General features: G+C 41.1%; 2 protein-coding genes across 11 annotated transcripts in view; one reads left to right on the top strand and one right to left on the bottom strand.

The window, feature by feature from the left end:
- The window catches only part of LOC137249931 (uncharacterized), a 281,596-nt gene that overhangs the window by 53,253 nt on the left and 208,876 nt on the right, over positions 1-19,467 (bottom strand). The window lies entirely within an intron of this gene.
- Positions 1-19,467, top strand: part of tefu (Serine/threonine-protein kinase tefu) — a 261,095-nt gene that overhangs the window by 48,073 nt on the left and 193,555 nt on the right. For 9 of the 10 annotated variants that reach the window (XR_010952623.1, XR_010952624.1, XM_067782012.1 and 6 more), the window contains exons 3-5: positions 672-839; positions 2,620-2,843; positions 2,909-3,007. Coding sequence is in view for 7 of the 10 variants with exons in the window: in XM_067782012.1 (XP_067638113.1) it covers positions 672-839; positions 2,620-2,843; positions 2,909-3,007 (491 nt within the window). In the remaining 3 variants the exon portion in view is untranslated. Of the gene's footprint in view, positions 1-671; positions 840-2,619; positions 2,844-2,908; positions 3,008-19,467 lie in introns of those variants that run through there. The other variant, XM_067782016.1, reaches the window with a different exon arrangement.

Raw genomic sequence — 19,467 nt, 5'->3', positions numbered from 1 at the left:
TGTATGTATAAAATGGAAATAGGTAGAGTTATGCTCATTTCGTGTAGGATATTTCCCCAAGAATTTGCCCTCAAACAACCCCAGTCACGGTGTCTACTATTAAAATCGCAGCAGACAACAAATTTTGTATTCTGGTTAAACACAAAAGAGTTTGAGAGGTATAGGAGTACTCCGTAACTGATCCTTATATTTGTGAAAAATATGGTCCAAATAATAGGAAATGCTATTCACGTCAAGAGTGCAGACAATCCAATAACTTCCAAACCAAAACTCAATAATTTCAAACCAAAACCCCATAAATTAAGCGTATCGTTTAAAAATGTGCCTCCAATTATGGCTGGGCACCTTTTCTTATTTATCTAGGAACTTGTTGTTAGTCACTTATTGTGTTTTGGTGTGGAATTGTGCAACTTTTCGTCTCAATATTTTTTTGCATCAAAGTTACAACAAACGGATACAATTTTTTGACTTGTCTTACAAATAGGTATTTACCGAGTTAAAATTTTTGTTTCCGAATACTGTTGCCGAGGTCAAGACGCGTCTTTTAACACCCCTCCCGACATTTTTGAAGGCGTATTAGCAGTCGACCCCAGTTGTAATTTATTATCTTTATTTGTTTAATTCATATATATATATATATATATATGTATACATATATTATATTTTTGCAGATTCAAACAACTTTCTTCCGAAGTCTGTATTTTATCAGGCATTTTGCAATGGATTTAGTACTACCAGTGCGGTGAATATTTTTGGCAGTCTCTTTCTTCAGATTCTTGAGCGAGGAATTTATAAATGTCCCTTGTATATTCGGGAACTGAAAGTGGATGAATATAATAGTAAGTAAAATATTTATTTACATGTTTTTGTGCATGCAAACACCTATTGCGTTGGGTAAAGCCCTGTTTAACTCCATACATCTTTTGGAGAATGCGCTAAATGCCAGGAACCCTCAAATAAGTGGCGGATGGAATCACAGAATAGTTGCACTAGATATGTCAAAATCCTTTAACACAGGCAACCATACGTTACTACACCCCCAGCGGTTTAGGGGGTTAGAATATACCCGCGGTAGGTATGCCTGTCGTAAGAGGCGACTAAAATACCAAATAGATTCAAGGCGGTTGAGGTTGCCAGCGCAATATATAGCTTCTCCAAACCCAACTGTCAACCTAGCCTATCCGTAGCCAATCCTGTATCAGCCGAGGCACTGGCGACCCAGAGCTCCTCAGGAATGTAGAAGGTGGGAGGGCGGGATGGCCTAGAAGGTCGCATGTGGTCATAACAAATCGTTCCGTAGTAGGGCTTGGTACCGGAACGTACCGGATCTGCATCCGGCAAAGGACCATCAACATCGATAACACTCCCCAAGGCCTACGGGGAGTGTCCTCATCGCTACAACAACAACAACAACAACATACGTTACTACAAGACATAAAAGTGCCTATCCTTCCGCAGTAGTCTTAACAGGTGGACCGCGCATTACCTGAGTGGTTGGCAGGCATAAGTTTTTACAGTTTACGAAAGGAATTCAAACCAAGAAGAATAAAACCCTCAGAGTGATGTCCTACCTACCTACTTTAGAGTGATGACCTAGCCTCACTTTCGTTTAATTTCTACCTCTTGGAGCTCCCTTCCTCACCAAAAGGTGTCAGTATTCACAAGATTGTGTAGCGTAACCTTTCAAGGGGTTGTCAGCGCAACCCTAACTTCCTCACTAGAAAGTTTAACGTGGTCATATGAAATCGTTCCCGCGATGGTCGGGTGATCCTTTTTTCCGGAACGTACCGCATCAATATCCGGCAAGGACGATCAGCATCGATACAACTCATCAAAACCTTCGGGAAGTCTCCTTATCGCTACAAGACGAAGAACCAGAAGAGGTCACCATTGTTTCCCAAGCCAATGACTGCATGAATGTGGTAACGGGTCTGGCCCTTTAAAGATGAGCTATGCGATTATTTTGCCAGTCTTTCCAGTTCTTACGTCCCGCTTAACTTGACATAGTCACCAAGATGTGGTGTTATTTGAATGTTTATCTTATCTTATGTTATTTACCTTTTTCACATAACTAAAAATTTGTCGTTTTGCTTCAATTTCTGTGCATCTAAGTAGTCTGAAAGATTCTTATTGATCATTGACTGAATAAATTAAACTTAACTAAACTAAAATGCATTTTTTAATATTTTTAACAACACGTTTTTCTTCTATTATATTTTCCAAGCAAAATATGGAATCGTTCAAATTTTCGCGCATAATATGCAAACAAGAAAAACTTGCTGTAAATAAATTTCTTGCAAAAGAACAACCGTTAACTTTAATTTTTACGGGTACACCATTCCAATAAATATGTATATTGAATTACTGCTGCTATAATTGTTTTAATATTTCGCAATAAGTTTCTATATTACTTTTTGCAACATTTTATGACTGAAATGCCATTCGTTCGTTGAGTTAAGTCCATGTAATTTCTGCCAAATTGAACCGTTTCGTGGAAATGTTGTCATGTTATGGGTACCTAAACTTAGACTTCGAGTTGCTATGCCTTTGCCAAAAATTACTCTTAAGTAGTTTGCAAGTAAGCTAGTTTGTTTAAATTCCTATTTTTTACACCCCTAGATATACTTTCGTATTTATTTGAGCTAAGAATTCCTGGGGACGATATTCTTCACTTTGAAGTGTTGAGCTGCATCGTTAAAACAATTGAATTGGCGGTCCAGCATGTGTACGTACAGGACGAAATCTATGAATACTTACCCGAAATATTGCCGTTTGCACGAAGAGCAAATGATGACCGCAAAAAATCGGATGTAATAAAACTGTATTACTATTTTATAACGCAGGTAACTTCGATTTCTAAACTCGATTTATGTATGTTTGTTTACAACATATTTTATATATACTTCAGTTAGCTATAGATTATCATCATTCAGTTTGCGAATCGCTCCAGGATATTTTGCCAATATTATGTAATGTCTACAATGTACAACTAAAGCCAGAAATAAAAGTAAGTAGCCCTAACATAATACTTATATAACCTCAAATAAATTGAAATAATATTTAATGAGCCTTAATGTTCAGCGAGCATAGTTGGGGGTCAAGTCAACTGTGAGTGCATTAAACTTTCATTAGCATTACATTATACTGGAAAAATTTGATTGCGCACTATTTACGCTTTACACTTTGGGCTCTATTAGGTTGTAATATTTGGGATAAACGAGTTTTCTAAATAGGGCTGTGACCGAGATATTTAAAGATATTTAGAAAGCCCATTTACAACATGTGGAACCTTGCTACCGATTTTTAAGTAACTTCCCGTAGAGCTAGAATTTTGAAACTAATAATATACATACTACAGAACTACAAGACAGTGAGAAATGAGGGAAAACAATTTTCCAGGAAATTCAAGAAAACGTTTGAACCGGGAATTTTCGCTTTAGAGTTTCAAGAAACTTCCTTATAACCCAGAGGTCTGAAAGTTTGAATAAACCTTAGGGCCCTATTAGGTTGTAATATTTGGGATAAATACGTTATTTTTAAAGCTCCAGATCACTGGGTTATGTTGTTGTTGTTGCTGTAGCAATGCTCGCCCCACCTAATAGCCGCAACCGATCACAAATTGTCATCAATATCCTCTAACGGGAGTCCAAGGAAACTTGCCGTTTCAACAGGGGTGGACCATAAGGAAAGGGGTGTTAGAGGCGTTGGTTCCACATTACAATTAAAGAGATGGTTGGTGTCATGTGGGGACACATTGCAAGCGGGGCATACATTTTGTATGTCGGGGTTGATTCTGGATAGGTAAGAGTTTAACCTGTTACAGTATCCAGAACGAAGTTCAGCAAGAGTGACACGCGTTGGGGAGTATGCGTTCCTCTTCTGCGAGTTCTGGATATTTTTCTTCAAGTACTGGATTCACCGGGCAATTCCCGACATAAAGGTCCGACGCCTGTCTATGGAGTTCACCAAGGACCTGCTTGTGTTTTTTCGCATCATACGGCTGGGTTCTCAGGTGCCGTATTTCCTCAAAATGCTTACGGAGATGACTCCTTAGGCCCCTAGGCGGTGCTGGTTCGTCAATCAGATGTCTGTTGGGATGCCCAGGTTTCTGGGTATTCAACAGAAACTGTTTGTACAGCATCTCATTTCTCTCCCTGATGGGGAGTATTCTCGTCTCATTATGCAGATGGTGTTCTGGGGACATAAGAAGACAGCCCGTGGCAATTCTGAGAGCAGTATTTTGGCAGGCCTGTAGTTTCTTCCAGTGGGTAGTTTCTAGGCTTGGCGACCATATGGGTGACGCGTAGCACGTAATCGGCTGGCTAATTGCTTTGTATGTGGTCATGAGCGTTTCTTTATCTTTTCCCCAGGTACTGCCAGCAAGGGATTTGAGGATTTTATTACGGCTCTGAATTCTCGGAACAATTGTGATTGCGTGCGCACCAAAATGTAGATCCTGATCAAACGTCACACCCAAGATTTTGGGGTGTAGGACAGTCGGTAGCGTAGTGCCATCGACGTGGATGTTCAATATGGTCGACATTTGGGGCGTCCATGTTGTAAATAAGGTCGCGGAAGATTTAGTCGGTGACAATGCCAGGTTTCGCGAGGCGAAAAAACTGGAGAGATCAGGGAGATAGCCGTTTATTTTATTGCATAGCTCATCGATCTCTGGGCTGGGCCTGTGGCCATTATTGTGCAGTCATCGGCGTAGGAAACGATTGTGACTCCTTCCGGTGGTGAAGGTAGCTTAGATATGTAGAAATTAAACAAAAGTGGGGATAGGACACCACCCTGTGGCACCCCTTGTTTAATTCTCCTTGGTTTTGATGTTTCGTTTCTGAATTGCACCGATGCCTGCCGACCACCCAGATAATTTGCGGTCCACCTTTTAAGACATGGGGGAAGGGTAGACCCTTCCAGGTCTTGCAGTAATGAGCCATGGTTGACCGTATCAAAAGCTTTTGATAGGTCTAGCGCTACGAGTACTGTTCTATGGTGGGGGTATTGATTCAAACCGCAATTTATCTGGGTGCTAATGACATTTAGCGCGGAGGTAGTGCTATAGAGTTTTCTGAAGCCATGCTGATGAGGGGCTAGCTGCAAATGTGTTTGGAAATAAGGGAGCAGAATGGCTTCAAGCGTCTTTGCCACTGGCGATAGGAGAGATATCGGACGATATCACTCACCTACGTTAGCTGGTTTCCCAGGCTTTAGTAGCGGGACCACCTTGACCATTTTCCATTTCTCGGGTATGGCAAAGGTGGAGAGAGACAGGTTGAAGACATGCGCTAAATATTTGAAACCCTCTTTCCCTAGGTTTTTAAGCATCGGCATGGCTATGCCGTCTGGGCCCACTGCTTTGGATGGTTTAGCGCGACCAATGGCGTCCTCAACCTCTCTAGCGGTGATGGTGATTGGTGACGCGCTGAATTTGTGTTTATGTGCGTGTCTATTGGCTCTCCGTCTATCTTTGTCGACCGTAGGATGCATTATATATTGTCGGCAGAAAGCGCTCGCGCATTTTTCCGCATCCGACAGCACCTTATCGCCAAAGGCGATGGAAACTTTGTCTTTGTGCTTAGTCGGATTCGATAGGGACTTTACGGTGGACCAAAGTTTACCTACACCGGTAGAGAGGTTACAACCTCTTAGGTGCTCTTCCCATTTCGCCCGCTTGTGTTCGTCCACAAGCAATCTGATGCGTTGGTTTATATCCCTTATTTGGGGGTCGCCTGGATCAAGCTGTCTTATAAGGTCGCGTTCCCTCGCTAAGCTCGCGGCCTCCGCCGGGAAGTGGGCCGGATTTCGGGAATTCTCCCGGCGGGAATGAAATGTGCCGGGGCGGATTCAATGACCTTACGGAAGGCACGCTCCCCTTGGCGGGCATCAGTCGGGATAGGAAGGGCAGCAAAGCTGCTGTCTGTTGCAGATTTATATTCTTCCCACTTTCCTTTTTTGAAGTTTATGAAAGTGCGTTTTTCGGTGACGATGAAGTCGGCGGTACGCTCGAACGAAATAAGTATGGGCAGGTGGTCGGATGCCAATGTTACCATCGGCTGCCAGTTGACGCAGTTTACGAGTTCTGCGCTCACGATTGAGATATCTGGCGAGCTATGACAGCTTCCTACCATACGTGTGGGGGCGTCTCCGTTTATTGTGCAGAACGTCGTTTCTTCTATTTGATCCGCCAACATCTCACCCCTACTGTCCGCCCGCAAGTTTGAATGCCATAGGTCGTGATGGGCATTGAAATCGCCTAAGATAATGCGATTGTTGCCAGTGAGTAAGGCCTCGATTTTAGGGCGGTATCCACTGGGGCAACAGGTGACAGGAGGGATGTAGATGTTGATGATTTCTAGATTTGCATCGCCTGACCGGACAGATAGGCCTTGACGTTCTAAGACATTGTCCCTGCGGTCGATGCCAGGATCAAATATATGATATTGCACAGAGTGGTGTATAATAAACGCGAGGCCGCCTCCATTTCCGCTCTCGCGGTCCTTCCTGTGGACATTATACCCAGAGCAGGTCTGCAATGCAGATCTTGCTGTGAGTTTAGTCTCTTGAATCGCAGCAATGCGGATGTTGTGCCGCTTCATGAAATCGACTATATCCGTAATCTTCCCAGTTAGTCCATTACAGTTTAACTGCAGAATTCTGCAGTGCATGAGGGGTGACGCCGCCACTCTAGGGGTAAGTGACGGGTGACTACGCCTAGGTTGTGGAAGGCCAGGACGCAATTGCTGTTGTGGCCTTGGGACTGGGCGCCCTTGGGCAAGCATTGGGGTACCCGGATGATTTGGGTTTGCGACCTGGCAACATGGCGCGATGAAACCCGTCGAGGGGTTGCCGTCGCGGAGACCAGAACATCTAGGAAAGTGGCACCACCCAAGGCAGGAGCTGCATTGAGCGGATGTCGCAAACCTATATATTCTGTGCTGGCAGACGGTGCAAACGGAGGTAGGGACTAAGAGTCTGTTTCCCTGACCTGCACGATTGCTGCCAGAAAAGAGGGGGGAGAAGAAGACGGGGGCAGGGGCTGATGCTCAGCATTGCTACCAGCTCTACTACGAAGGTAGTACTTATGAGTGGTATCAGCTGTTTGAGTTGTTGGCGCCGTGGGGCGCGAGCAGCAGCGGGTACTTGTTGTGGCTTACTGAGCAGCGAGGCTGCTGGAAGGTAGTGGAGGGGCGCTTAGGCGTAGACTACGGGACGCCCTTGGGCGTGAGCAGCAAGGAGCCACAAAAGATTTATAAAAGTTGCGTGGACGTCGGGTTTTGGGATCAAGCCCAGAACAACCTGTCCGATGCAACCATCCCTTGCACGAGACACACTGAACAGAGTATGACCGTCCTAAAAAGATTCTTTTCTGGCAAATGCAGCAAAACCATTTCTCGGGACCGGGGTCAGGAGACGGACCCGGATTGGGTTCGATACCTTCCCGGAGTAAGAGTATATGTAGCAGTCCTGCTGCAAGGAGCTGCTGGGAGGATGACAATTTGTGGGAGGGACGAAACAAATTAAGTGGGGTCACACTGAAATGACAGTCCTTGGTCGGGAAAAATCCCGAGTCGCTCCGGTACATAGAACCGGAAGCGATCACTGGGTTATCGGAAAGTTCCTTGAAACTCGAATTTAAAATTTCCAAGCTCGGACGATTTTTGTGGAATTTTCACGATCCCAGGACCACCTAGCAAAAAAATGTTTCCCTCATGTTGCATTGTCATGGAGTTCTAGAGTATTTCTTAGTTTCATCTAGCTCTACGGGAGGTTACTGAAATAGCGGTCGCAAGATTCCACATTTTGAAAATGGACTTTTTAATGTTTCTAAATATCTCGATTCCTGTCCCATCGAGGAAACCTTTTTATCCAACATGTTTCAACGTAGTAAAGTACGAAGTTATGTTCAAAGTTTCAGGTCACTGGGTTGCTTAAAACTGGAAAGCGAAATTTCCAAGTTTGAAAGAGTTTTTGAATTATTAGATCCCTGGACCACCTAGCAAACATTTTTTTTTCTCATATTGCATTGTCATAGCTCTACGAAAGTTACTCAAATATCGGTCGCAAGTGGAATTTCTTAATATCTCGATATCTCGATCTCAGTCCAATCTCGAAAACTCATAAGTTACGCAATGATATCCACTTAGACCGCTTACGAGAGCAGCATCCTCGACCGAATAGTTACACCCTAACGTTTCAAGGTGTTGTTTTGGTGTCGCTCGGAAGCATAGCGCGACAAAAGCATCCGTCAGAAAGTCTGCGGAGCTACAGCTAGATCTTCTAAGAAAGTGACGTAAACGAAGGTATGAGTTCGAAGTCGCAGTCCTATGGCTTCTGTGCTGGTATATGGTATAAGGGCCAGGATGCGTGGTAGCGACTGGTGGTCGGGATTGCTACTGTTCGCACGTCGGGAATTGTAGCTTCTAGAAACAGCCCTCCGTACCTTTTTTACAACGTGAAAATTGGTTCGTAGCTAAAATCGGTCAGTAAAATATGGTTGTATATTCAAGCTTTAAACACATACAGCATTAAGAAACTAACTTTTCCCATAACTATTTCCCAACAATCGCCTAGGTTTTTAGAAAAACTCTTCTAGTAATTCGTTTACAGAAAATGGTATATCAATATGGATATTCAAGCTTCTCACCGCCATTCACCTGGGAATGGCAAGAGCGATTCTTTTGCGGCATGCGGTTCAAGCAGCTCACTACTGCCGGTCGCTTGCGGCCAAGTATCCTCTGGGTAGCCGCTAAACATCCGTTTAGCGGTGAGCTAATGTGAGAAGGCGACAACCTGGCTAGGCCACTATGACATAATCGGTTTAAGGGCTAGCCGGGGGAGATCTCATCGGCAGCGTCTGTACACCTCTAGGTGCGCTGCAAGCGGGCGTCTGTCTTGGAGCAAGCGGCTCGCTACATAAACGTGCCAAGTAATATTTTCACCCCCGCTGAGCGGGTTGTGCGCTGGGCTTGGGACCCGCCACGTAAAACCATACTCCAATAAAATATAACAACAAGCCTCGGATAAATACACTCTATTGATGACGACCATGGCAAACGTTTGAAGGACAATAAATTGAGGGCATGCACCTGGAACGTCCACTCCCTGAATGGGATTGGTGCAGATGCCCGGCTGGTTGATGTCCTCGTCAAAGCAAAATCTGACATCACCGCCATCCAAGAAATGCGTTGGACGAAGCAAGGAAGAAAGAAGAGCAAAAATTGTGACATATATTATACGAATAAGCGCACTTTCGGCGTCAGATTCGTGGTGGGAGAGAGACTTTGTCGCCAAGTTCTGGCGTTCACACCTGTGGACGAACGTCTCGCCGCTATCCGAATAAAAGCAAAATTTTTTAATATATCATTCAACTGCGCCCATGCGACGACAGAGGAGAAAGACGATGAGGTGAAAGACACTTTTTATGAACAATTGGAACGCATATACGAGCGCCGCCCCCCGGCACGATATAAAAGTCGTGCTTGGTGACTTTAACGCCAGGGTGGGCAAAGAAGGTGTTTTTGGCCCTACAGTCGGAAAGTTCAGCCTACACAATGAAACTTCTCCTAACGGACTGAGGCTGATTGACTTTGCCGGTGCTCGAAACATGGTCATATCCAGCACGAGGTTCATGCATAAAAAGATACATCAAGCTACATGGCTGTCTCCTGATCGAAATACTCGCAATCAGATCGATCACGTTGTGATAGACGGACAGCATGCCTCCAGTGTTTTAGATGTGCGCACGATCCGAGGACCTACATCGACTCGGACCTGTAGCGCTCATGTCAAATATACCCTACAGGGCTATTCGAGTATCGAATTTTCTTCTACATAAGGTGATAAGGCTACAATAGAAGAAGTATTGTAGGCGTTACATTAAATACCTATATACTTTTTGCATAAACCATAGCGGGATAATCAGGCGATTTTTGGAGAACAAAGGAAAAAAAAAAATGTTCTTAAAGTACCCGTGGCGCTACATTTTGCAGTCGGTCACTTTAGTTCGGCTTAAAATACTATAGTTTTTTTTCGTCGGGATTTGATTGAAGGCATTTAATTCTAAATTACATAATTCAAGTTTACTTAATTCGTCAATAGGTAAGTCATCAGAAGTTAGTTCGCAAACCGTAATTTGTTAATAGTTATTGGATACCTACTTAATTCGTGAATATTTAATACGAAAAGACAACAGTCATACATACCTAGCTCACCACTTACTTAATTCGTTAAAACCTAATTGGCGCATACTTAACTTGTAATCACCAAATTAATTCATATTTATTCCGTATATATATCGAAATAGCTCATTCCTATTGTGGAAATGCTTAATTCATTAATTCGTAATCTATTTAATTATGGCTAATTCGCTAATACCTAAATCGCAATTACCTAATTCACCCATTCGTAATTCAATTTCTTATAGTTAATTCGCTCATCCCTAATTGGAAAACACCGGAGTTATTAATTAATTCTTTATAATTATACCTGATATATCTTTACTTAGTTCAATAATACCTAATACATATGTACTTAATTCATAAATACCGACTTTATACTTAATGAATAAATATCTAATTCATGTTTACCTAATTCAGCAATACTTAATTAACCTTACGGAAGTCATCTAAACCTTAGTCATACTCACGTAATTCGAGAATACTTAATTCATATTTAATTAGTTCGTGAATGTCTAATTAATGTTTGCGCTAGTAATAACTACCTAATTCATATAATTTAGGAATTCATACTTACTTAATTTAGGAATACATATTTCATACTTAATTCCTAAATACATAATTCACAAAATACCTAATTCGCTAATAATAAACCTTTTTGCCAATGAATACATATAAGTAGTTTTTTTTATTAGTAATTAGAGCACAGAAAGCATATTTAAGTAGCGTGATCGTGATGTCACCTATGCCGACTATTATTTCAAATTCTTCTATGCCTACTAATTGTTTATGGATTAACATTGCACTAAGCTGGAACAATAGCAGTAAATACCGCTAGTCCTAGTTCAACATTAGTTCAAGGTTAGCAAGACTTTTTGGAGCTGAGCTTGATGTTGACTTGAGGAGGAAAAGTCAGTCTTTTGCCGGCACTTGAAATGAAAACGTCTTGGATATCTTGGCGAGAAAATATTAAAAAACGATTTATTAAAGAATAAAAGTTAAAATGTGAAGTATAGTGACTGTTTGCACTAAGTTAGTATAAACTAACAAAAACTTCAAACGATTTTACGTTGCACTAAAATAAAATAATAAGTGCATCAGTTAAAACCATAAATATGCAAAATGAAGGTGAAGTGACTTAGAGTGCCAACCTAGGCCAATTTTCTTAAAGGCGTAGACAACTGTAGAGATCCGCGCTTGACGTCGTATTCCCAAAACCATTTTCCTGAGGCCTACCGTGAAGATCCCGAAATCCATAGTGCCAGTGTTGCTGTTGGTGAAACACTTATTTTTATTTTTTTTATTATAAATCAAAAATCTTTGTTTAAATTTAAATTTTGCAAAATGTTGCTAAGTGCAATTTCTGAAGTCTTGCAATCGGTCAATGTATTCAGAAAAATAAGCAGTACGAAAGACATGAATATATTTGGATAATCGGAATATAAATTTCTTCTGAATTGTTAACACAAAGTTAGAAAGTATAAATTATTTCTCAAGAAAAAAAAACCAACATAAAAAAGTATAAAACAATCTTAAGTAGCCCTTAATTATATTATGTTTTATTGAGTTCTAAATGTAATCATGAAGGAAAGAAGGCACAGTGCAAGCATAAATGTTAGCGAAAGAAAAATAACTAATTAAAAATTAATAGAAAAAAATAATAATAATAAAATAAAAATAGAAATGTAGAGACGACAAAAAAACTATATCTAAAATAATATTCAAAAAAAAAAAGAGAAGAATTGTATTAAAGTTTCAAAATGTTTTAAGTGTTAGAAGTCAGAAGAACAAAAAAAAAAGAAAGAGCAATGTAAAATATTCGCATTCTTTCATTGCATAGTGTACGGGGCGTATTGCCTTGTGTGCTTTTGGGCATGCCTCTGAGTGTGTGTGTTTGAAAAAGGTAACTTGTTGACCGACGTAATTATGAAAAGAAATCCCATATAAGTTGTTCCGATAGTACTGGTCGTACCTGCTCGACCCTGATCACCTTTTTAATGATTCCGAACTAGTTGTTCTTGTGCAACCTAGTTCACTTGTTATTTCTTTGAAGGCATCATCTACAACGTCGTCGTCGCTGGGCCCACCGTTGCATCGATGGAATAGCTGAATGCAAGTAGGTAATCTGTCCTAATCTTGCAACTAAGAAAAATTGCCAAAATATGTATTCGGATCGAACATACTGATTGATGTTATGTAGACGTAGTAAGGTTTATGACTTACATACCGAGATAAAATGTTCGATCGACATACATACAGGCTTTCGAACATAATGTTGCTTGATTCTTTTTAAATTTTGATTTTGATGTAGTTTTTTTTTTGCACAATTAACTAAAATTACATAGACCTATATTTCCATTTAAAGGAGACATTTTGGTTTACTATCGTTTTTTTTTTATAGCGTTGAATTCGGAAAAGAAAAATTGCGAATATTAAATATTAGGCAAATAGAGTTTTTTTTTGAAACTTCTGAATTGCTGAAATTAAATTCCTAAACATTCACAAAGCGGATGCTAATTTTCTAAGTGTTCTGATATAGGCGTAGGACTTAAACTTTAGTTTAGATTTGGATTGAATAAAATGTAAAAACTTGAATATTGAAATGAACGACTAATCTTTTCTTGGTCGATGACGAAATTTAGGTATATTATAAGCTGAAATGACGTAAGTATAAATAGGGTTAACCTAAACGAATATCTCTCCCAGGTTAACAGGTTGGGTGGGTATAGACGGGGGATTTTTCCACCTTTTTTTTCTCCCCTCGGCATTTGCTTTCGCAAACTAATCCATGTACCCAGATTTTCGAGACAGTTAATCGCAGGCTTTTTTTGTTATAGATTTTTTTTGTTTGTTTGGCTGCAGTTTGCATTTCGCTGGTTTCGTTTTGGTTTTGATTTTTTTGGTTTTCGGCATACAATTTAAATCTTTTTATACGACTTCGCTGCGCAAGGATGAAGCAAACCCACTCCCATTTTCCCTGAGCTAAGCTGAAGCAGAGCTAGGTGTGCCACCCCGCTTCGATCCGAACGCACCTTCGTAGGTTTCCCTAGTTTAAACAGCAGTGTGAGGAGAAGTTCGTTACAGAAAAGAAATGGCGCCCAACGTGGGGCCGGAAGATCTAGAAGCCCCTCAAGATTGGACCAGAATACCTCCGAAGCCCGATCAACGAGAAAGGCTCGAGAAATTTCTAGGCTCAATTAATATAGAATGTAGTAGCGGAGGCTTACAAGCGTGTTATATTGACTCGCTAAGATTATCGATCATTGAAGACTAAATGTCTTTGAATTTAAATTTTGCTGTTGCGTTAACAGTTAGGAGGTTTAAAAGATGCAGGATTTGCAGAGTTTATGGATTATTTCGGAATCTGACCGCAAATTTTTCAATCTCTTATAACTGTTACTGCATCACTCGTACTTCGCTTTATTGTTTACTTGGAACAGTTAAGAAAGCTTGGATTCATAGCACATTGAGTTGCCTTGATTGCTAGCCACTAAATTATCTGCTTTTGGAAGCGATTAAAGCATTGGGATAATTTATAATTTTACCTTTTTTTCATACATATTTTTTTTTTTGATTTGCCCGAAGTGGAGTTTTTGCTTTTGGTTTATATTAAAAGCATACCCTTCGCTCTATAGTCGAGGAATTACATTTTCAGATTAAATACTTTAGGAACTTTTTCTTCAGAAGTTTACCGGAGAAATACTAAGGAATTTAGAAGCATAGTAATAGTACAAATATGCCTGCATTTTTTTTGGAGTAAAGCTGTAAACTCAATGCCTAGCCGTCGCGTTTTTCATTGTGATTACAGCATAACGCGTTTGCAATTGTCGAAAAATTAAATAATACTTTCAGCTATTCATATACCCTACAGAGTAGTCGACCTTTTTAATAAATATCAATTGATTAAAGTTTTTTTTGTTATTGCACGTGTAACTTTACATTTGCAGATAAATACTGAATATATGTATATTACTATTTTTTGTGATCATATAAGTCAGAGGTTGGAGAAGCTCTGTAATTTGCTAGTGCCGATAGAATTTTCGTTTTCTTTTTTTTTGCAATGCCCGTGACTCATAGTCCAGAGCGAGATGCCTCTAGAATAGAAGCAGAAAATATGAATAATTAAATTTGCGTGATTTGTAGCGAGGCTCTTCGAGCTGACGCTGATCGAGTTGAAACGGAATGTAAGCATCATTTCCATTCAACTTGTATTCGTACATGGCTAGAGAATAACTCCACATGTCCTGTATGTAGAGCCACATGCGAATGTTCTGATTCGAACGTAGCATCTGGAAATGTCGTTAATATACTTGAACAGGCTAATCCCCAAACAGACGCTATTCCGCGGAATAAGCCAAATACTCGGTGGCATGTACAAAGCCAACAACGGTTGACGACGTCTTCCGGTGTTCCAGCTCAGGCAAGCCCGAGGAGACAACGAAATTCCAATACTAACTCTAACAATATATCTGAGAATAGAGCGCAACAGATTATACGCGAGTCCATGAATGATTTTCGTGGTCAAATCATGGCATCCATTACCAATGAAGTACAAAATTTACTTCAAAATTTAAATATTAATAGGAACGTAGATAGAATCCCATCACCTACCAATGAACGTCGTGAGGAGCCACCAGTATGGCCACGCGATATTCCGTACGAGGAACGCCCTATAAATAGACCTTCTAACCCTAGCCGAGGAGAATTGTTGGAAACATCACGGATTTCTTTGGCTAATGAAAAACTATCGAATCTGATAAGAAATTGGCAGATTAGGTTCAGTGGCTCCAACGATGCCATATCCATCGACCAATTTATATATCGGATAAATACCCTTACATCTCTTCACTTGAATGGAAATTTTATCCTTTTATGTCAGCATGTGCATTCCTTATTCGAGGGAAAAGCTCTGCAATGGTTTTGGCGGTATCGTCAAAACAGCGAGAATCTCGATTGGCTTCAGTTATGTGAGGCGATGCGAATTTAAAGATTTCTCTACCGACTCGGAAATTAAAGACGACATTAGGAAAAGGAAACAGAAGCCGAATGAGCTATTTAATGACTTTTTAGATAACATTAGAGCATGTGTGACAGATTAAGATATCCTATGAACGACTCCGACTTAGTTGAGACACTTATGCGAAATATAAAGCCTGACCTCCGACACGAGTTGCTACATCTGGACATACGCGATATCGTTACTTTGAGAAGAGAGGCTCGAAGGCATGAAAAATTCTTTCGTGACCTTAACAATACAGTACCGCGGCAAACACCAGTGCGTCGGCAGATATGCGAACTTTCCCATCACCCCAAAAGTGATGATAACGGCGGAGAAGATCATAGTGATGACGCTAGGATGGATGTTGCAGCAATAGATTCTAGTCAAAGCAAATGTTGGAACTGTGAAGAAGTAGGTCATCGATATCACGATTGTCTGTAGACACGGCGAATATTTTGTTATGGCTGTGGTGCCGCGGACACATACAAACCATCTTGTGCAAAATGCACGTCGGAAAACGTAAGGAGGGATGTTCGTCAAACAACTGGCGGACGCCCAACTCATCGACCTCGGAACTAAATTCCAGCTCAGTTAATGATGATTTCATTAGAGCCAAAATCCTACCGAAGGTTTCTTCGAAGGTACCAGACATGACATATACATATTTATCGTTAAATAAACCTTTAGATTCCGTTAACCCAGTTGCGTGCAGTTCACGTAGTAAAGTAAATCCACTTTTTCGACCGTACCATATACGTTTGGCTGAATATAAGAGGGCGAGGGCTCGAATATTTTCAGGACTGTCGCACGCACTTCCAAAGTCAAGATCGAGTAAGCGTATGCATGACTTTTGGCAGCGCAAAAAGGAAATGCGTAAGCATGTTATATCGTCAATTGTGGCTAATGGGTCGGATATTAGACCCTACGCTAACTTATCACTTGGAACAAGCTATTTGGCATTGCTGGATAGCGGAGCCAATAAAAGTTGTATAGGGTCGCATTTAGCTAAAGAGATTTTAGATAATCCGGACATGAAATATAGGAAATTCTCTGGACTAGTTAGAACTGCCGATGGAAAAAAGCAAAATGTAGCAGGGTCGATTAGCCTTAAAATATCATTTAATGATCAGCAGCATAATTTTGAATTTTTGATTGTACCCACTGTAGCAATTAATATTATCTGCGGCATGGATTTCTGGCAGACATTTGGTTTAAAAGTATTGGTAGAAGCGAGTTTATGCCAGTTTTCTGCAGAAGAAGAAGAAAAAACGGAAGTAGTACAGCTTTCCTCGATGCAGAGACGTCAGTTAGCAGTAGCGATAGCCGCCTTTCCTTCGTTTGAGAAAGAAGGCCTAGGCACCACAAACCTGATTGAACATTCCATAGACATGGGAATATCTACCCCAGTGAAACAGAGGTATTACCCCATTTCACCAGCTATGGAGAAAACTCTCTGCAAAGAAATAGACCGCATGTTACAATTAGGCGTTATAGAGGAAGCTGAAGGATCGCCATGGTCTTCACCAGGAGTATTAATCGTGAAGCCAGGGAAAGCCAGATTCTGTTTAGACTCCCGTAAACTAAATGAGTTAACGGTTAAAGATGCATATCCGATACCTAATATCGACGGACTTTTATCGAGCTCTTACGACAGGCTTAGCTACCGCGGGTATATTCTAATCCCCTGACCCGCTGGGGTCGTGGTCTTTGTCGAGTCTTCTCCACCAGTACCCGATTACTGCTGAACCCTTTCTCCAAACTAAAGTTAAGTGGTATATCCTGGTTCTTATAGCGCATAATCTTTCTCCGCATATCGATCCTGATGTCATGGTCAACTAAGAAATCCACTCCCAATATGACTTCATCAACAATCTCCGCCACAATGAATTTGTGTAGAACCATGACCTTTGCAATTAATACCTCACATACCGCTTCTCCTTGGACTTGGTTATACTCGCCAGTGACCGTACGCAACCTTGCTCCAGGTAACGGTTTTACTCTCCTGTTGACCAAGTCAGATCGGATTAAGGAATGAGATGCACCCGTATTTACAGTCAGTACACGCTCCTTGCCATCCAGCTTTCCTTCGACGGCAAGACTGCTCGATTTTCTTCCAATTTGCGACACATATATCACAGGACATTCAACAGCTGGGGCAAGTTTTCGTTCTTTACATCTGACACGATCTTGCTCATCTCCTCCAGCTTTGCGTTTACGGCCACCCACATTGTTGGAACTATTAGGACCAAGATCGCAATGACGTGCAATGTGGCCGGGCTTCCCGCATTTGAAGCATTTGATAACTCTTTCACTCCGCTTTTGCGATTCTTTCAGCGCCTCCAATATTGCGTCTACCCACTCTGGCCTTTCTACTTCCACACGGCGTGCTTTGAAAACTGGCTTACACAGAAGCGACACTGTTTTGCTGAATCAGAGCTTCTGACACCGTTTCTACGAAAGTTGGCTTTGGGTTTGCGTATGTAGCTCGCTTTCTTTCGACGTCCCGTATGCCATTTATAAAACTCTGGATGTTTACCCTCTCGGTGTACTCTACGGGTGCATCCGCATTTGCCAAATGAGACAACCTTTCAACATCCGAAGCAAACTCTTGCAAAGTCTCATTAGCTTTTTGGTAACGATTTTGCAATTCTATTTGATATATCTGTTTCCTGTGTTCGCTTCCGTACCGTCGTTCTACAGCAGCCATCAATGCGTCATAACTGTTCCGTTCGTACTCTGGAATAGTCTGTAAGATTTCGGCAGCTGGTCCTTTCAATACTACGAAGAGTGCAGCAACTTTATCTTCAGTTGTTCACTGTTGCGGTCTTCTCCAATTGTAGCTTAAAGACCTGGAAAGGAACAGAACCGTTAAAGGATGGTGTTTTTACCTTTGGATTACTCGTTGAAACTGCTGGGCGATTTAGTTGCAACTGCTCGATACGTCCTCTCAAAGCATCCACCTCGGCCTCGATTTTTTCCTCAAACTGTAAAATTTTTGTATCCTGGGCCTCCAGCTTCGATGTTACCCTTATCTCCTGTGCTTCCAGTTGCGAGGATATGCGGGCCTCCTGTGCTTTCAACTGCTCAGCCAACTGAGATGTCATATATGTCTTTTGCTCTTCCAGTTGGGATGCCATATATGTTTTCTGTTCTTCCAGTTGAGTTTCCATCTTGGATGTAATCTGTGTCCACATTTCTGACATACGCGTTTCTTGTGCTTCAATCTTCGATGTTATTTTTGACGACATTTCTGACATTTGCGACGACATTGATGTTACTGTCGATGTTTGTGCAGATATTGCAGCCAAAATCAAGTTCAAGTCTGTACTCGTAATTGTCTGCGATGTTTCGTTTTTCTCTTCAATTTTTGTTGTTGTCTCGTCCCCATCAGGATAAAAGACATACTCGTCCACATCAATTCCTTGCGACTCCTTTACCTCTCGTAGCCGTGCTTGAAATTCGATCTTATTGTCGGTTGTATTCAATCATTCAATCCACGGTTCTCGAACTCCTTTTTCAGTTGCTGGATCCTCAATTCACTCAACTTTGCATTGTCAAAGTTGTATTCCCAATCTTCGGAAGTTATTCAGCAATTCCTCTTCTCACACCAATTGTAACGAATTTACTGCAAATCCTCTTATTTGCAACCTTCTGCTAAGGGTGAATCACTAAACTGTTGAATAAATAACTCCTATATTTAATAATGCAAAATTGCCTTTATTAAAATAACACTGCTACTACTCGACAGATGGAATGCTTTAATGAAACTGATTTTCAAAATAATACTGCTATTGCTCGCTAGATAGCGTCTTAAATCCAACTGATTGATACGCCTCTACTGTTGCTGCCTTTTATAGTGTTTGGTTTCCTCGTTGACATTTCTAGGCGGTTCTGTTCTAGAATTTACTAGTTGGTTATCTGCTATAAGTTTCTCAGCTATAACTACAGATGCACAATTTTTATAGCTTCTCTCACAGCTCATGCGCGTGTGCTTGTGAGCGACACTTCCACAATTATAATTGCATATCTCAGATAAGATATCTGCATGTGTTTGTGCGTTGCTTCTCCGCTGCGTGTACGTACATATGTGTAGACATAATGCTTGAATTATTGATGTACATACAGTCACTGCTTAGCATCGGCTTGGATATGGCAGTACCCCTTAGTGTTGCTAATATTCGTAACAATATGTAATATGTAAAAATATAAATATGTGTATTGTTACGAATATTAGCAACACTAAGGGGTACTGTCATCTCTAAGCCGATGCTAAACAGTGATATCATG

This window comes from Eurosta solidaginis, chromosome 4 (genome assembly GCF_040869045.1).
Source record: "Eurosta solidaginis isolate ZX-2024a chromosome 4, ASM4086904v1, whole genome shotgun sequence".
NCBI classification, from domain to species: Eukaryota; Metazoa; Arthropoda; class Insecta; order Diptera; family Tephritidae; genus Eurosta; species Eurosta solidaginis.
The sequence above is the reverse complement of the archived record's forward strand: the minus strand, read 5'-3'. Positions and strand labels throughout refer to the sequence as shown.